This window comes from Carassius auratus, chromosome 19 (assembly GCF_003368295.1).
Source record: "Carassius auratus strain Wakin chromosome 19, ASM336829v1, whole genome shotgun sequence".
NCBI classification, from domain to species: Eukaryota; Metazoa; Chordata; class Actinopteri; order Cypriniformes; family Cyprinidae; genus Carassius; species Carassius auratus.
Window position 1 is genome coordinate 10,645,787 of NC_039261.1, and position 18,435 is coordinate 10,664,221.

General features: G+C 39.0%; 1 protein-coding gene across 3 annotated transcripts in view; it reads right to left on the reverse strand.

Annotated features, from left to right (window-relative positions):
• Positions 1-18,435, reverse strand: part of dlgap3 (discs, large (Drosophila) homolog-associated protein 3) — a 184,305-nt gene that overhangs the window by 18,464 nt on the left and 147,406 nt on the right. For all 3 annotated transcript variants that reach the window (XM_026288854.1, XM_026288856.1, XM_026288855.1), the window contains one exon: positions 5,904-7,018. In XM_026288854.1, coding sequence (XP_026144639.1) covers positions 5,904-6,947 — 1,044 coding nt within the window. In that variant the 5' untranslated portion in view covers positions 6,948-7,018. The remainder of the gene's footprint in view (positions 1-5,903; positions 7,019-18,435) is intronic.

Consider the following 18,435-nt stretch of genomic DNA (forward strand, 5'->3'; position numbering starts at 1 on the left):
GACACATTTCACATCCTTCTGCTCCTCTGCTAATTGCGACACAGATCGACTGACTGGTAACAGAAGATTCATCTGGTTCATCCCCATGTCTTCAGATCAGATCACATCAAAAAACTGCTCTCCTGCGATGAGCCCCCAACTGAGCTTCATCCCACAGCTGGGTTTCTTTCTCCCCAGAGGCTCAGCGTAGCTGAGTCAGCTGCTCTGCCTTCAACTATCACTGTAAGACCTCACCTAATTTCCTATGGCCCAGTTGGTCTTCATGATGGAACACAGAATGAGCACTGATGGGGTTTATATGCAGACTTGGGGGTTATCTGGATGTCAGAATCTACTTTGAAACTGTACCTTCCAAAGTTGCAAGCTACTCAGGATTTCAAGTATTCATACTACAGTCAAGCTACCGTTTTGTAAAAAATAGTCAGCTACACTACAAACTACTCACGCAAAGGTTCTGTTTACACCTGGTATTAAAGGGATACTCCACCCCAAAAATAAATTTTTGTCATTAATATATTCCCCCGATGTTGTTCCAAACCCTTTGGCCTCCCATGATCCTTTGCGCAGATTTTTTGCATGATGACGGTGCCTCCCTGTGGGCAGATGATTATGAAGCAGAAAGGCACTTCAAGAAACAGTTGTTTGGTCTCCTACACCCTTTAACCCTTCGAAGCTCTCACTCCAGAAGGTGTGAAGGGGATTAGGGTGTAGGGATGAGCGCCTCAGATCACGCACGACGCATGCATGATCTGAGTGATCCCAAGTGGTCAGTGGAGATACGCTTCATACCATTTATACCTTTGGCTAGTTGCATGAACTTTTTAGGGATATTTTAGGAATGGTTCACGAAAAATTATAATTCTGTCATTAATTACTCATTCCAAAACCTTAAGACCTTTGTTCATCTTTGGAGCACAAATTAATTTGTGGTGACCCCGAATAGTGGACGAATCGATGCTTTGATTCGAGGAGTCTGATTTGACTACCAATCTAACAGTCGAATATTCATGGGGTGTTATTGATTGGAGCTCAAATGTCTGATTTCACATAGAACTACTGATTTTCCCCCAAGAAGTTAATATACAGCCTATTATGATAAAGCTAAGAATCTCAAAAGAAAGAAGCTTCAAATTAATATTTTAAAGTGCGTGAATAAATCCAACCACCCCTATAGATTTATGTTTCACTTTCCATAATCTGTGCCCGACAGAGGAGCATCTTGGCGGCAGGGATTTAAAACACGTCCACAAAAGTTCGCATTCAGAGCCCCACAGATATGTTCATGTGCATTCGGACCCTTTTTGCAAATAGCCTATAAGTCTTAATATTAGCGTTATGTTGTATAAATAACAAAGCATATTCTATATGAAATTATGAGTTGAATCCCATTGATTAAAAACTTGCTATCAAATGCATCACTCTACTGGTCATCTTCAGCGTGTGCAGCTAAAAACAGAAATGCACAACATTAACTGCTAACTTTTTAGGCTAACATTAAAATGAGAGCACTATTGTAAAAAAGAAATAAAAAAATCGTTAATTGTTATGGTTTCGCCGACGTTAAGTGTTAGCTATCTGTTAATCAAAACATAAAACATTATTTACCCCGTTTATAGCTGCAAGGTGTTCGTTACACTATTTTATAGGACGGACATCGTTAAAATAGTCTATGTGACAATCAAGGGTTCAGCTGTAATTGTATAAAGCTATGAGAATACTTTTTGTTTGTGCAAAGTAAACAAAAATAACTTTATTCAACGATTTCTTCTCTTCCCTGTCAGTCTTTTATGGCATTCACGAGAGTTTCATGACATTGTGATGCAGAACCAGTAGAACTAGTTTGATCAAATAGCATTTAGCCAAGGCGTAATCAGCCTAAATCTAAATTTTATTTAAGTTATGACCATAATAATTCACAAAATTTGTTCTGAATATACTAAATACTACATGATACATTATATATATAATCAGATTAATCATGACAATCAGATTAATCATGAATCCTTAAAACGAATTCTTAAAAATTATTTGGAATTCTCAACATATACAGAACGTGTTTTTTTATGCTTTTTAAGAAAGCATATTTGATTATCAGCTTGTATTGTTCAACACAATGTGAACAACAACAGCAATATATTGACTGTCATGCTACACATGACAAAAAAGAGCTTGCTACCAAAAAATCTGTGATGTTTAGATAAAAATAAACTGAGGTGCTGTCATGCAACTGAATTATTGTAGTTTAGTTAGCCATGTTGCTACTTATAGTTATTTACTATCCAACATTGCTGACTATGACAGTGTACAGCATGTAGCTATACAGTAACATTTTACAGATGTACATCATACTGCGTGGGAGCATATAAAAGTTGACTGGTTGTCTCTCGGTGACAAATTAGCTAAACAATAGTCGTAACTGACCAGATGTCTTTCCATCAGGGTGAAGCTGATGTTTTGTGTAATTGGAGCTTGCAAGTGCTAATATTACAGGAAGATAAATTGGTGTCAGGGCAAGACCTCTATGCATGTTCTTTTCATCCCTGGGCAACAATAGTAGAAAATGCAAGAGACGGTACAGTTGGTTATGTCTGTCACAAAGCATTGACTTTTCTCTAAGTCCCACTGAAAAGCCCGGGGACAAAGCAGCCATGAGATCTGGTGCACCTGATGCTTATTGTGTTTCCTCATAGCTGCTATTCAGTCTATACTGCTCAGAAATGGGTCTTCTTTTCACTGAGCACCAGGTGTTTGGAGTCCAGGCATGATGCGACATAGCATGAATGCAAAAAAAAATTATAACCCGTCCCAAAGGCCACAAGCTATTTGACATACAACTACCCCTACACAGCCTGATATTTTCTGTCAATACCACCAAAAGAAAAGAAGTGTCTTGCAGGCAGCTTTGGAGAAAATATATAAAACGCAGCAGAAATCACCCACTTACATTTAAATTTAGTAAAGTTTAGTCACACCTTTCACAGAGTGTTTGCTTTAAACTAAAAAAGACGCTATTTTTAGCTTTATATACATTGGTGCGCAAAATTCTTAGAACACTAGTATTTTCACCAGCAGAAAAATGGTTTTAAGTCAGTTATTTCTATCTTATGTTGTAGTGTGTTAGCAGGAAACTGTGGCAATTTCTCCAAGATACTTCAAGGCACCTACAGTACCTCCACAGGTACCTGAAAAAACTATGCGCAAGTGCACCTAGGGAGAAAGCTGCTTAAAATGGCAAGGATGGTCACACCAAATGTTGATTTAATTTAGTTAATATGTTAAATGATATAGAAAATCTATTTATGTGATTATGTTTGACAGCATCCTCATTTTACAACATTTTTATTCAAACGGCTAAAACACTTAAAAGTACTGTAGCTTTGAAGAAAGGTCTATTAAGCATCTTGGGAGACATTGCTCCAAATCTCCATCCTGTTACCTTAGAAACATAACCATTTGCTGACACTCGGTGAGAAGTGTGAGAGAGTGCATAGGAGAACAGTTATCCTCATTTAACCTGAATCATTTCAGATATAGTTTCCTCCCCCATTTGTGTGTGTCCACAAATAAGTATTTGTGGTAGCATGTCTAGATGTTTTCACAGTGGGTGAGTCCAACAGCCTAACAGTGTATGTGTAAGTAGAAAGAGAAAGACAAAAAAAAAAAAAAAAGTAAAACAATAATTGAGTCCAATTACAGTATGTGCTCCTCATTCATCAAGGAAACAGAAGGACATACACTACATTGTACATTATTTGGGTTGCGACATTACTATCGAATCCAATATAACCGGCACAGCATCGTCTTTTAATCTAAATCATTATGAAAATTCTGTTTCAAACTGTCCTTTGTTTGTAAATGAATCCGCTGTAAGATGTAGTGAACAAAGGACCACATTCTTACTGAAACGGCCTGGAACTCTTTCCTAATGTTAGGCTCGAAAGGAAGGTGATGCAAAAACTGTTTTCCACAACTTTGCACTGTATAGCATTCTGCTGTCTTCAAAGCCATCTTTGTCGCTTATGTTTCTGCATAGACCTGTATTTGCCTCTCTCGTTATTTACACCACATGCATGAATCTGGGGTTGTGGGTGTTGGGCATCATCAGAAAAACTAAAATAAATAAAACAGTAAACTGCCAAAGGATGTAACTTAGAATGGGAGATGGATCGGTGTTTGAAAAGGTAAGAGAAAAGCCATAGATGAAGTCGCACAGACCCAGGCAGGTAGCCTGACTACGTCAGACTTCCTACTTCCGCTCAAATTCATTTAGCTTCTGTACTCAGTCTGATACAGTGTCAGAGCTTTCTGTTTGCCACCGGTCTGGAAACAGCCGGGCCAATCAACGAACAGAGGGCGGGCTGAGAGCCGTGAAGTAGATGCTAAGCCCTAAGTTTTACATTGTAGGTTAGAGAAATCGAAAACCGAAACGACCGCGAAAATAGGAAACGAGACACGCGATGCAATTCGCTGTGTTATGGAGAACATTCAACTCTTTTTCAAACTGCAAAAGTCGTTTACAGCCATGTTCACTCCGGTATTTCGCTCGCATCATCATGTGTTTACAACAGGTTTACAGTGGAAGTTCAATCATAGATTTGAGTTCGATGCATGATGTCTGTGCTTCGATGCGGCTGTACAGGCGAATAACATACGTCATAACTAAACGTATCTGATTGGCTTACGGGTAACCAATGATTTTAACTTCAGACAAGCGCCCCCTAGTGAGAGAGAAAACACTTCTCTATTATGCCATTCCAGACTCTGTCTATGAAGCAAAGTGAAGTAGCAGAGTCTGGTATTACCAGGCTACCAGGCAGGTGCTGGTCATTAAAAAGCTAAATGCAAAAAATATGATGAGGCATATCTTGATCTTGGCTTCACTTACAGTGTCTACACTAAACATAACAGTGGACACAACAAAGCAACCACTGCAAATCATTTCAACTTTTTGTCAGTAAGACAAAAATAGAACAAGGCATCAGTTTTACATTGGAAATTGTAGTGTCGCAATGCACCATGCTGCATCCAGTGTAGACGTCACGTCACTGATTATAATCTCTATAATGTATTTCTATGTTTCAATTGATGCAGGTGTTATTTCCCCATTAGTTTTTTTTATATAATATTTAGTGAAATTATTTGGTATTCTGAGGTGGGGTGGAGATTCAGGAAAGAGGGAGGGTGGTAGATTTTTTTATAGGCTTAAACGGGGTGCGTGACCAAGAAATCTGAGAACCACTACCATATAGGTAGTCACGCATGACACAAAAAACTGAATTATGATGCTAAGAAACATCCTGTATTCTTGTATACTTGATATCACAAAGCAGGATGTCAGTGTTTTGTGTGCAATTGAGCAGATGAATAGGAGAAATGGAACCCACAGCTTGCTGCTAATATTAATAGCAGCGTTTGTGAGTGTTCACAGTGTGTTTTGTGAAGGTCAAGGGTTAATCTGTTGTTTTCCTGTATCCTCCAAAATCTGTTTTTCCCCCTGTCACACTGAGCTGACAGAGGCTGGAAATAGCATCAGCCTCCATTCTTCGCAACTAGCAGCTGATAACAAACATAATCATCAAGTTATTTTTTTCTTTCACTCACAGAAATTGTCATTTAGTGCTGATCCCCATCTCTGCAGACATATTTATTCTTTTGACAATGCAATGAATCTGCAAGTCAATAAGGACAGCAGACTGATTGTATTTGAGAACAGAGATGCCGCATAAATATTGAAATCTCAGTGGAAGCCAATTTGAGGTCACTGCACTGACTTGAAAATGGGCTCAAATGTTGTTAAAGTTTGTCTCACTTACATACTTGGGGGTTGTATGCCCTTCAGAATCGAAATGACAATGCCTTTTTAGATGAATGGACAGATAGATATATAAATAGATATAACTTGCCTGCAGATAGTGGAGTGATCGTTCCTTCATTTTGGGTTCTAGAGGAACCAATGCCTTTTCATATGCACCTCCACCTCCTCCTCCACGGGAAGATGGATAGACCTCTCTAGCCTGACTGACTGTCATGGCCGACCACGTGCTCCTTTTCAGAGAGTGTCCACTGTCTCCTGTCATGGCTATGTTGGTGCAAGCCAGGCACTCTCCTGGAGGTGGCCCCTTAGATTTCCTCAAGGTAAGCTCCTGGATGGCAGCATCCAGGGTCTCATGCCCGGTGGGATATCCACGTCCTCCTCTACCTGCACCGACCAGAAAGCTGCTGTCACTGTCCAGGTTGTCATCGGAGCTCCACCATCCAGCTGTTTTACTCCGGTGGCGGGAGCTTCGAGACTCGTGGCGGGAGTCTCCACTCTTGCTTCGTTCTCGGCTTTTGTTCCGACGGGCTGAACGAGATTGGTGCGTTCCTGAATAATGATGTCCACTGCTTTCCTCACCACCACTGCGGTGCCCTTTATCTCTGTCCCGGTACTCTCCCCCACGGGTTCCATTAAACTCTCGTTTAGAGGGGGCCTCTAGTGAATGTGACTTAGCAAAGAGGCGCTGGACAGAGTTCACCAGATGCCTTATACGACTCGGACTCTCACTGCGTTGTTCCCCACTGGCTGTGCGTTGGTACTGCAGGGTGTGGAAGCCATCTGGATGAAAGGGCAACTGTTTCTCGAAATGATCCAGAAGGTTTGGTGGGATACGGTGCATCTTTGCCCCATGACTATGCCCATGCCCTGCAGAGGATACACACTCTTCACAGGTGGAGTCATAGGGTTGTGGCTGACTGGGGTGTGACCGAGGGAAAGTGCCTCCACCAGATGGGACCATGGCCAGTGGTTCAGGGGGGCCACCAGGCGGGTAGTAAGGGTGGTCATTGTGCCCCTGGTAGTGGTCGGGGTGGTGCATATAGTCCCGTGCAGTGTCACAGTCCTCAGGCATGCAGTAGCAAGGCCCAGAGGAGTGTTGCGACAAACTGCGACTCACCTGGTAGCCCTTCATGGCCGGGGCATGGTGGGCCGTCCGGGCCGAGAGGGGGCGCTGTGGGCGCGACAGGGTTGCGCCGGAGTCAACTATAGAGAGAGGGACAGAATTGAAATGAGACAGTTAAGCACATGTTTGTGTACAGTACAAATATCAGCATTATTCTCAAAACACAGTAAACTAACATGATCCTTGACTTTTCAGATATAAAAAGGATGGCACTGTTATTAATTTGATACAAGCATTTATGGAAGACAACTGAACTTAATTAAAAATACCAAGGTAGTATCAACACTTTTTGAAAACAACCCACCAATAAATGGTTATTTTTTTCAGAAAATTATATCATTTTTCTTTTCGGAGATATGCTGTTCTGTATTCTAATGTCAAACACAACCAGGCGGCTGACAATGAAGAACAAGCACACTCCAATCCGTCTGGCATAGTAGCGCTGCCATTGACCCTGAACACACAAGAGTGAGCAAATGCTGTGCAAAAATGACTAGCTATTTTAATTTGATTCACTCTAGGTTCTTTGTTGGAGTGAATCATTGTGTCACTATCTCTCAAAATCTGTTCAACTGGCAGAGCAGGGCCGCTTCTCTGCTAATTCAACCTTTAATCTAGTTCATGTTCATAACTGATAAATCTGCTTATTGTTTCACAACACAATCTGTGCCCATTTTATGATCTCAATGATAAAATGGGCTAAAAGCCTGAAAGGAAACAGCAAAACGGAAAAAGGCTTGAGCTTGTCAGGTGGTTGCAGTTCATATGGGCCTGGTCTTTGAAGCAGGTGGTGTTTCCAAATGCAAGCTATTGCTGACAGATGTTGAGGTGATCATTAGATGGAGATTAGACTGTTACTTTTAATGAGCTAAATTTGCACAGCTAGCTTGATCCTTTGTGTCATGATCTCTGAGCTCGAAAAAGCAGAGCAGTGCTTACAGTGCTTACACTTCTAGTTAAATATTGAATACTGTACATCGGAATGAGGTCATTATTTTCCCTGAATAAGTCACTTAAAATTTGTACCTCATGGAAATTAATGAACTTTGTTATTTCTATAGCATTCAAAATAAACTTGTCTTTGTTTTTCTCACATACCTTTTGCAAAAGTTAAAGAAAAATGTACCTGCTGATTTTTGGACAGTGTATAAGGTCCTTTGAGAAAAGTCTGTGGTTGTGATATTGTATTTTCACACAGTTTAGACTCTTCATTGAACAGTAAAGCATGTTTTTATTACATACCATAATTAAAATGCTTGTTGTGATGTCTGAACCACCTTCATTATGGAAACTTATGTATATTATGTAAATTAAATCTAAAAGAGAGTAAAATCAAGTTAAACTTGAAAATATTTTTGTTTACTGAAATTAAAACAAAGGCTACCATAACTGGGAAGAAATCTAAAATAAATAAAAAACTGTTGTCCTTAATACCCTACTAGTTTAGTTTTGGTTTTGCTTTCAGATGCATTGTGCATATGATATAAAACTTTTGAACCTTTAAAACCACCTGCATTAAAAGTCAAAATGCCAATATTGACAAAATTCCAATTATCTTGTGCACATTTTTGTTAAATTAAACATTTTAAAATAAAAGCAGATGCTGCAATAACTTTAAATATTAAATATAAACTAATTAATCTCTAAGAACCTTTTGTAAGCTAATGGATAATGATTTATTTTAAACTAATGAGTGATAAACAAATAAAAAATAATTAGAAATAAAGACATAAAAACTAAATAAATAAAAAAAATCAAAATATCAAAGTCTTGATTTATTTATTTTTATATCGTTCAACTACTGCAGACTTCCCATCCAACATATAAAGAAAAAAAAAATAGTATTAATAATAATACAAATAAATAAGGAAAGTTGAATGATGGAAAATTTATGAATTTTTTACATTTATAAGTTTTGTTAATTTCTGAAGTGCATGTGTGTGTGTTTGTGTGTGTGTGTATGTGTATGTGTGTGTACTTGTATTCTCTATGTTATGGTGACCAAATGTCCCCACAATGAGAGTACATTTTGACCTTGTGTTGACCTTTTTTCAATCCCTTATAAGGAAACAATTTTGTTTTGGAAAATCTTAAAAAGCAGAAAGTTTTGTATGAGGGGTTTAGGTGTAGGTTTAGGGTAAGAGTGTAGAAAATACAGTTTGTACAGTAGAAAAAACATTATGGAATGTTCCCATAAAACATGGAAACCAGTGTGTGCTTGTGTGTGTGTGTGTGTGTGTGAAAAACTGAAAGAACAAATGTTCACAATGTACATCAAATTGCATGGTGCTGTCACATCTCTCAGAATGAATAACACAGAGTCTGGTGTTTCCTGTAATTTAGTAGAGTCTTCCGACAATCAATGTCACTCAACACCACTTCAGGTGCCAGCTGGACCCCGTTTGCCTCTCGTGGCATCATCATACCATCTCCTCCCTGAACCTGAGATGAAAATGGAGATGAAAACAAAAGAGGGCATGAAACTCATCCCATCATTTCCATTCTCCCTATCCTCACCAGCTCAGAGTCTCTCCAGACATTTTCTCTCTCTCCGTTTCTCCATCGTTCTGACCTACTTCTTTCACTCTGGTTTATGTGGCTGCTGCCTGTCTGTCTGTCTGTTTCATTGTCAGCTGCTTGAAAGCCAATATAAGTCTCTTTATTTGTTTCTCTTCTATCTGTATGCGTCTCTCTATCCCTGTCTCCCTCACAGCCTTACCTATATACAACAAGCAAAGGCCAGCCATGTGGAGCAATCAAAAAACCCTACATTCACGTATACACACTATTACACATTAAAACAAGATACAAGAACCTTTCTAAACAGAGCATGGCACTATGAGTTTGATTAATAGGAAAAGCAAGAACTTAAAAAAAGGGGTCTGCCAAATGCATGCATTTTAAAGGGGGGGGGGGGGGTGAAATGCTATTTCATGCATACTGAGTTTTTTACACTGTTAAAGAATTGGATTCCCATGCTAAACATGGACAAAGTTTCAAAAATTAAATTGTACGTTTGAAGGAGTATTTCTGTTCCAAAAATACTCCTTCCGGTTTGTCACAAGTTTCGGAAAGTTTTTTTTCGAGTATGGCTCTGTGTGACGTTAGATGGAGCGGAATTTCCTTATATGGGTCCTGAGGGCACGTCTGCCGGAAGAGCGCGCTCCTGTATAGCAGAGCACTGAGAGCACAACAGACATTCACTGATCAGAGCGAGAGCGTCGCGAAATGTCACAAAAGGAGTGTGTTTTTGGTTGCCAGGGCAAGACAACCCTGCACAGATTACCAAAGAAAAAACAGCATTAAGGAACCAGTGGATGGAGTTTATTTTTACAGAGCATCAACGGAGTTGTGCAAGTGTTTGTGTTTGTTCCCTGCATTTCGAAAATGCTTGTTTTACAAACAAGGCCCAGTTTGAAGACGGATTTGCATATCGTTTATTTCTTAAGGATGATGCAATCCAAACGAAAAAGGGTCACGATTGTGTGTTGGAACCACAGGCGGTGAGTAAAACTGCTTAAAATATCTCTGCCTCCTTGTTAGTGCTTCCGCCTCCCATCGGAGACCCGGGTTCGAGCCCCGCTCGGAGCGAGCCATTGCTGCTGCTGTTCTTGTTCAGTTTCAGCCTCGGGATCTGATTCTGGATCATAAATAAACGGCTGAATCTGAGTGTTAGCCATGGTTTGTTTTGGATGATGTTTTTTTTTCCTCACGGTAATGTCACAGCTTCCAAACGCTCTCAACGCAAAAGCCTACTGGCGCTCGTGATTCTTTAGCTCCGCCCACACGTCACGCCTCCAGCCGGTCGTGTTTTTCCGGGAAAAATCGGTACAGACTATCTTTCTCTTATGAATATAATAAAACTAAAGACTTTTTGGAGTTATGAGGGATGCAGTACTACTCTATAGGTACTCAAGATTAACAGGATATTGAGTGAAAACGAGCATTTCACCCCCCCTTTAATGAAAATGTATCATATCAGTAAGTGCTGGATATTTAATTGTGCATTCATGTTTTCTCTGTTTATTACATTCTGATTACCTTAGATATTTAATTTACTCACTTGTAAGTGCCTCAAACAACACCCTGGATATCTTTTTAAAGACTCCAATTATGATTTTGGCCACATTTTTTGTGCACATTATGCATCAGGTATAATCATTTGACATATGGTCATTTGAGACTAAAGGCTAAAACGTATTTGAATGCAGGTGTAACTGACTATCTACAAAATCTTTTTGATTTAGTTTTGTATCCTCCAGTAGGCAAAGGTTAGTGTTTTCCTTCTCATGTGGTCAGTTGTAATAGCATCAGTGTGTGTGCTAACAGACTTGAGGGCTAACAGGCCAGAAAAAAAAGGACACAGTTTGTTTTCTGGCTTCAGTATTAAGCAACCAGAGATATATCCTTCAAAGCCAAAATACAGTTTATGGGTGAACAGTGATTATGGGTCAACAATGATTAAAATAATGACAATAATATCAGTCAGCAGCACATCGCTATGGGCCTTTATTACAAATACAGTGGAGATTCCAAATTCTGCCGTCAGTGTTGGTGAATACCAATTAAATTGAACTGAATTCAGCACAGAGACAATGCTAGTGATGTACGACTTCCACACAACTAGGTAAGAATGCATTCACTGCCCTCCTAATAGCTCTGACAGTGACTTTTGCTAAATCGAGCATGGCAATACAAAAGAGCAGATACGACCCAGGCTTTTCCAGAATGTTATCTTCTTCTCACATAACCTTATGCACATTTGGTCCAAGCGATGGCCCCATTCAGCCCTACGAGCATGTAGAGATCTCTCTTGTTAAATATTTAGAATTGTTCAACAAGGCTTCGTTAATTTTCTGTAATTGGACTGGGAGGTTGTCATTACGGATGTGAGAACATTGCCAAGCTGATAGGAGAAAATTGGATTCACTTTAGGCCTATAAAACAGCAGAGAGAGAGAGAGCGAACAGGAGAGGGAAACATTGCAATGGTCATTATTTGCCCAGGAGGTTTTTCTAAACAGTATAAGCTGTGCTCTAACATCCTTAAACCCTAATGACACACAAAGCATTGATTTCCACATGGAAACATACTTTTCCCAAGCATAGTTGGATTAATGAATCAATCAATGGATGCAAAGGCATACATGTTTTCAGTCTGATAAAATTATGGTGCATTGCGTGTTAAGGATGTGAGAAATTCTCATATGACATCAATTCAATCAGCGATTAGTTGCAGTGAAATGTTATTCCAGCCCTTGGGTCCAAATAAATAGATGCATGGCTGCATATCATGGCTCAGTCCTTCATAAATGCATGCATATTCTTTTCCTGTTACAGCTTTATATGGACTGCAAGCTTTTACATTTTGAATGAGATTTTATTTAGAAATGTGCTTTCATAACCTAGTTCTAGTTGCATATAGCTGGTTTTTAGAGCAAGAGCAAGCTATTGAAATATGCAGAGAAGTACCACATAGATAGGAAGAGAATGACAAGGGAAGGCAGATGACGGGTCTATTCTGGCCGACATTCCAGTAGTCTTTGCAAGGGTTCAATGGTATTAGCATGTGTTGTTGGTTTTCAGGTTCAAACTGCAGTTCTGATGCAGTAATTGAAAGGCAATACAATGTACTGACAAATTTCCATATAATGTCAATGAAAAAAGATCTGGGATCTAGCTACAAAAAACATTTCTTTATTTTAATTAATGCCTTTTTATTTTACTTTCTTTTCATTCAAAAGAATGACATAGTTTATCTTATTCTACCTTTTGTATTGTCTACAAATGTGTTGCATGTGGTAACATGGAAATTATTAAATTGCATTTAAGATATTATTCTAAAATATTATTTAACATCAATGAATGCCTAAATACATTAGGTTACACCAACACAACTCAATCTACAGGTTATTTCGGTTAGAAATATCTCTGAAAGGTAGCATTTGTTACACTTTTTACTGCAAAGAAAACAGTCTGGATTGGATCAAAATGCGTATTGCATATATAATAACTGAAGTCATTAATTCTGTGCACACAAAAATCCAGTTCTTGTATATACTGTGTGTGGACTCAGTCAGACCATTATACACTATACTCCTCACAGGTGAAGGGTTTTGATATGATTTCTTTCGAAATCCCCATCTCTCAAAGGGATAAGCTCTTGCCACATCCCTTCCCCAACCCGCTCTATCCTTCACCTCCAGCATGGAGAGATGGACACTAACAGATAAATGAGAATTCAGACCCTGAGGGCAGTATCTACATCTCCTGCATCTCCCACTCTTACTTCTCCCTCTCTTCAGGTGAGGCTGGCTGCTCCTGAGAAAGAGAGACTTTGAGAACCTGTTCTTCCCATGAAGAGAGCCATCCAGAAGAGGCTACGGCTGTGAACAATCGAAATTAAGGCTCCAAAAGATGAAGGATTGAATCACATGACCTTTCTTGTTTTAACCAGAATTCAATAAAGGAAAGTTCAATACAAGTTAAGCTCCATATAGTATTTTTCTTTTTTTGGTATAATAACCACAAATAATGATAATAATAATAATAATAATAATAATAATAATAATAATAATAATAATAATAATAATAATAATAATAATAATAATAATAATAATAAAAAAGCAAACACTGAGGTTTTAATAGCAGGACTGTGAAGCTTATAATTTTATACAAGCAATTATAGTTGGTTATTTTTTTTATTCGAGCTGTAAAGCAGCTTTAAACAATAATTTTACAGTCATGTTAGGGTTTTCGGTTTAGGACTGTGTAAAATTGGATATGAGGAGTGAGGAGATGCAGGAGAATCCAATTGACATAACTTTATTGAACTGAACACCAGGAAAGCACACGTAGCACTGGGCTGAGAACAACAATACCGGACGGGAAACGAGGGGCAGAACACACTTTAAATGCAATGAATCGAATGAGACACACCTGGGAAAACGGAACAGAACAGGGAACACAAATGATAACACAATCAGGACAGGAGAAGGAAGTAAGAAAATAAGGAAATAAACAAAACATGGAGCACATGGGGGAAAGAAACAGACATGGGACAGGACGTGTCTGAGATGGGACATGAAAAAGACGGTAGTCTGACATTATGTCCTCGCGCCACACAACATCCAACATGGAGGGGGTGGGCACTCTGAAAGTCACTCAGGGCAGAAACGGTATGGAGGTACACATTCGGGGCACCATGGTGGAGCACACAATTCAGGAGGCCATGGGGCCTCAGCCTCTATAGCTGGAGTCCTTGAACCCCCACACCCCATACTTTTTTTATTTTTAAGATTACTCCAAGTTAAGCTCTGAGGCCCTTTTTTTGGCAAGACATGAGCACTCCTTTGGCTAAACTTGGGAACAGGAGCCCTCTGCGGGTTAAACTAGGGAACCGGAGCCCTCACGACACTGGAGCAAGTACTCGGGCACGCTCTCGGGCAAGGAAGAGAGCCCTGAGCCAGTCATTTCTCCTCCTCTTCTGATTACTGGTTAACTGGGCGGCCGGCGGGCTTGAGAGAGCCGCGGACAGCGGGCTTGACTGTGTTGGGCCTGACTCAGGAATGACCAGCAGACTTGTGGGAGCTGCGGCTGGCGGTCATGACACGGCGCAGCTGGCGGGTTTGTCTTCAGAGCAGCTGGCGGGCTTGACAACACCGTAATGAAGCATTTCCATGCCGCAGTGTCAAATCATTAAAGAATTCTAGAAAAACATCACAGTTTCCATAAAAATATTAAGCAACACAACTATTTTCGACACTGATAATAATGATAAGAAAGATTTCTGGAGCACTGAATCAGTAGGCTATATTATTATAATTTCTAAAGGTTCATGTGATACTGACAGGATTAAAAAAAAAATCTGTAAAAAAATTCAGCTTTGCCATCACCATAAGAAATTACATTTTAATATATATTAAAATAGAAATGCTATTTAAAATTGCAATAATATTTCATAATATTGCTGTTTTTACTGTATTTTTAATCAGATAAACTCAGCCTTGATGAGAATAAGAGACTTTTAAATATCTTACTACCCCAAAATTCTGAACGGTATTTTTTAGTGTAACCAAGGTTTGTTTTTTTTGTTTTGTTTTTTTTTTCTTTAGAAAAAGTGAGACAAGTGAAAATAAATTAATTTTAACTTTACATTTAGTGGTAATCAAGATTACTCCAAAAACACAGTCGATTGAGCTAAACTTGTACTCAACCTTAAATATTCCTTCAGTACAGGCAAAGTAAACAGTTTCACCAAACCCTCGGCAGATTTTACATCTAAAAATAGAAGAAAAAAGTAGTTATTTAATTTTAAAGAACTGATCCATCTTTTTAGCAGCTCCCCTCCTCCTCTCCATCTTTCAGTGCCTCAAGTCATTGGCAGCCCGGAGCTCAATATAAGAGAGGATGGAGCAATTTATCAATCGTTCTCCAGACAGACTATCAAAGTGAGAAAAAAAAAAAAAAAGCATTGCAAGTGAACTTTTCTGCTTCTCTGAAGTCTTAACACCTCACCATTTCACATGACTAATTATGTTCTCAATAAAATACATTATACAAACATATTCCTTGTTTTTAGAGACAAAGAAAAGAGGGGAAAGGGTGAGCAAGTGCATACCCAACCCCCTTCAGTCCCTCACCCGGGGAGACAGAGAAAAAAGGCTCACGAAGAAAAACAGGAAGAGTGGGGACATTGAAGGACAAAATGGAAGGTCAAAAACTAGGCTTAGAGAAAATGGAGGGAGAATACTGTGAAAAGATAAGGAGGGGATGAACAGGAACATGCATTGGTAAAACCAGAGATACTGTAGATATCACTTATCAGCTGAGAAGTGTGGTTGTTACCAAACTAACAGCAGATAAATCAGGCATTTCTGCTGATACTTATGAACATAATGAGGCTTCAAAGAGAAATAAATCACTATCCCTGCAAAGCGTAAGACAAATAAAAGGAAAAAAAAGAAATGCATGTTAGTGTGCGTACAAAACTTTCGAATATCACGTGAGAGGCCCGTTTTACTCTCTTTGATCTATTAGTCTGTTCTAGAGATATGTTGAATATTCATACACACACAGCCCCTTTCATCCTCTCAGTCATTCTTTTCATTTCTATCTCTCTCTCACACACACTGTTATCCAGCCGAGAGAGTACAATAAGCCCAGGTGCTCGTGCGTTAATGGGTGTTACACTCATTATTCATGTTACGGGCCCATGCACCATTAGTACTATGAGTGGGACAGAGGGTTGAGAGGGATTTAAACAGCTTTCTGCTCTTTTTACTGACTGCTTTACTGAGCAAACACTGGTTTAGCAGTGCTCGTACGAGGACGCTGAGCCACACCACCTATCTGAAAGTGGGGGATGGAATTGGACCACCTTATGCTATTCAAATTCATACCAAAGCCAGAGGAAGCATGTTCTTCCGCACACATGTTCGCAAGGACACCCAAAGCTCTGCGTTGCTAGGCTACACCATTAACTGGGTTATTTCATGTACAACAGAAATCATTTTCATAATGATTTCACATTGGTTATTGCCATTTAGATTGCCATTTGCTTCCTTTTGGTCAGGCTCAAGGAGGTTGCCCTTTCTGTGCAGGAAGCAGCCAACTGGCTTTGAAGTCATACTGAAGTACAATCACTAAGTTAGTAGAAAACTACCAAGACAGCATGAGTCATGAGATGGACGCTCTTTGAATGTGAGATTGAACTTGTGTGTTGGATCAGCGTCTTCTGATCTATTCATGTTGGCGGTAGAGGAGGCTGAAATGGCAGGCAAGTGTTAGTCATTTTTTTGGAAAGTAGAAATGGTTGCTTTCTTATCATCTCTTGGAACCAAACTACAGTATAAAGACACAAACACACAGGTGTGAAAATAAGGCCTGCATAGCCGAAGTTAACAATTTTATTTTTAAAGACCCCATGAAATAGATTGAAGAGCAGTCTGTCTGTCTGTCTGTCTTTCTATCTGTCTATTTATCAATCCAAAAACACTGTAGCCGTCTACTTCTACTTGTCTACTTCTCTCTGTTTGTCTATGTCGAATCACGCAGGTATTGGGCTACTTTGCAGCGGTACTGACCCGAACCAGTCACTTATAATAACAAAAAACAAGGTTCGGAAAATGGATTCATGGTGTTCTTTTTTATTATATCAATTTTGTAAATTTTGAACACAAAAAGGTTAAGGACTGCAGCTTTAAATGGGTGCTACATAATAGAAAAGTAATGACCATGTACTGCTATATTCAATATTAAGTATAAATAATTGTATTTAAACCTCTATCTATCTATCTATCTATCTATCTATCTATCTATCTATCTATCTATCTATATATATATATATATATATATATATATATATATATGTGTGTGTGTGTGTGTGTGTGTGTGTGTGTGTGTGTGTTTGTGTGATCAGAGAAACAACAAACAAGCTCTGCTCTACACTGCTCAAAACTCACGCTTTAATCATCAGTGGCAAATCCTTTAAATATAAAAACGTACTTACAGACTGTGAGTCAGACTCTGGACTGTTCTTGAAAAATTGGAATTGCCCAACTTTATAGAAACAGACACTGGCATTGTAGGCCACTCTTCCAGGAAATGTGAAATGTGCTGCACACATCAATTTTTTTTTTTTTTTTTTTTTACTGTTCTGGAACAGTGTTTTAATTACAATTGAACCACTGATTTCTAATTGTGTCCTCTTTTGGAAGACCAAACAAGGTAGCTTCGCTTTCACAATGAAACACACAGTGTGTCCATAACATAGCGTTGTGGCCACAACAAGAATAAAAGTTACTACTTCTTTCTTTGTGTGAACATTTGGCTGGCGTAATGTAAATCTTCCCACATCATGATGTAGACATGTGGGGGCTTGTTACAGTGAGTTGTTTTACATAGTAGTGGTTGACTGTTAACTTTTATAAAGAATATCTCTTAGGATTTGAGACTTTAGTCTTTGTAACTTTAGAGATCTTCTTTATGCACCAAGAGGTTGTAACACTCCATAGAGAAAGGAAAAACAAAATTGCATTATATGACAGCTTTAAAACTCTATTATTGTCCAATAAATCAGATATAGCACCAATATATATGGCTTCAAAGCTACAGATGTTTTATCTTTAATTCTCTCATACAGACAGAGACACAGATGAACATTAGTTGTTCAGAAATGCCAGTAGTGTATTAATGAATAATTGCATTAAAATGATTGCCTCAATTTGCTTAAATGGCAGCCATACCAAATTACCAGAGCTTCAGCTTGGTTATGCCATCCAAATAAAATTAAATTGCGACAACTGGTTTGGTTGGCTAATGACCAGCCTGACAGATGATCCTTGTAATCATTCTTGTTTATGACAATCTGTTGTCTTCAGGCAGGGGACAACAAATATCTGACAGTTCAGATCTGTCACACTGTGTGAAGTACACTAAGATGATGCTGATGATGGCCACTTTCTCATCCTCACAGACTGTAGTTTCAGTTATTGTGT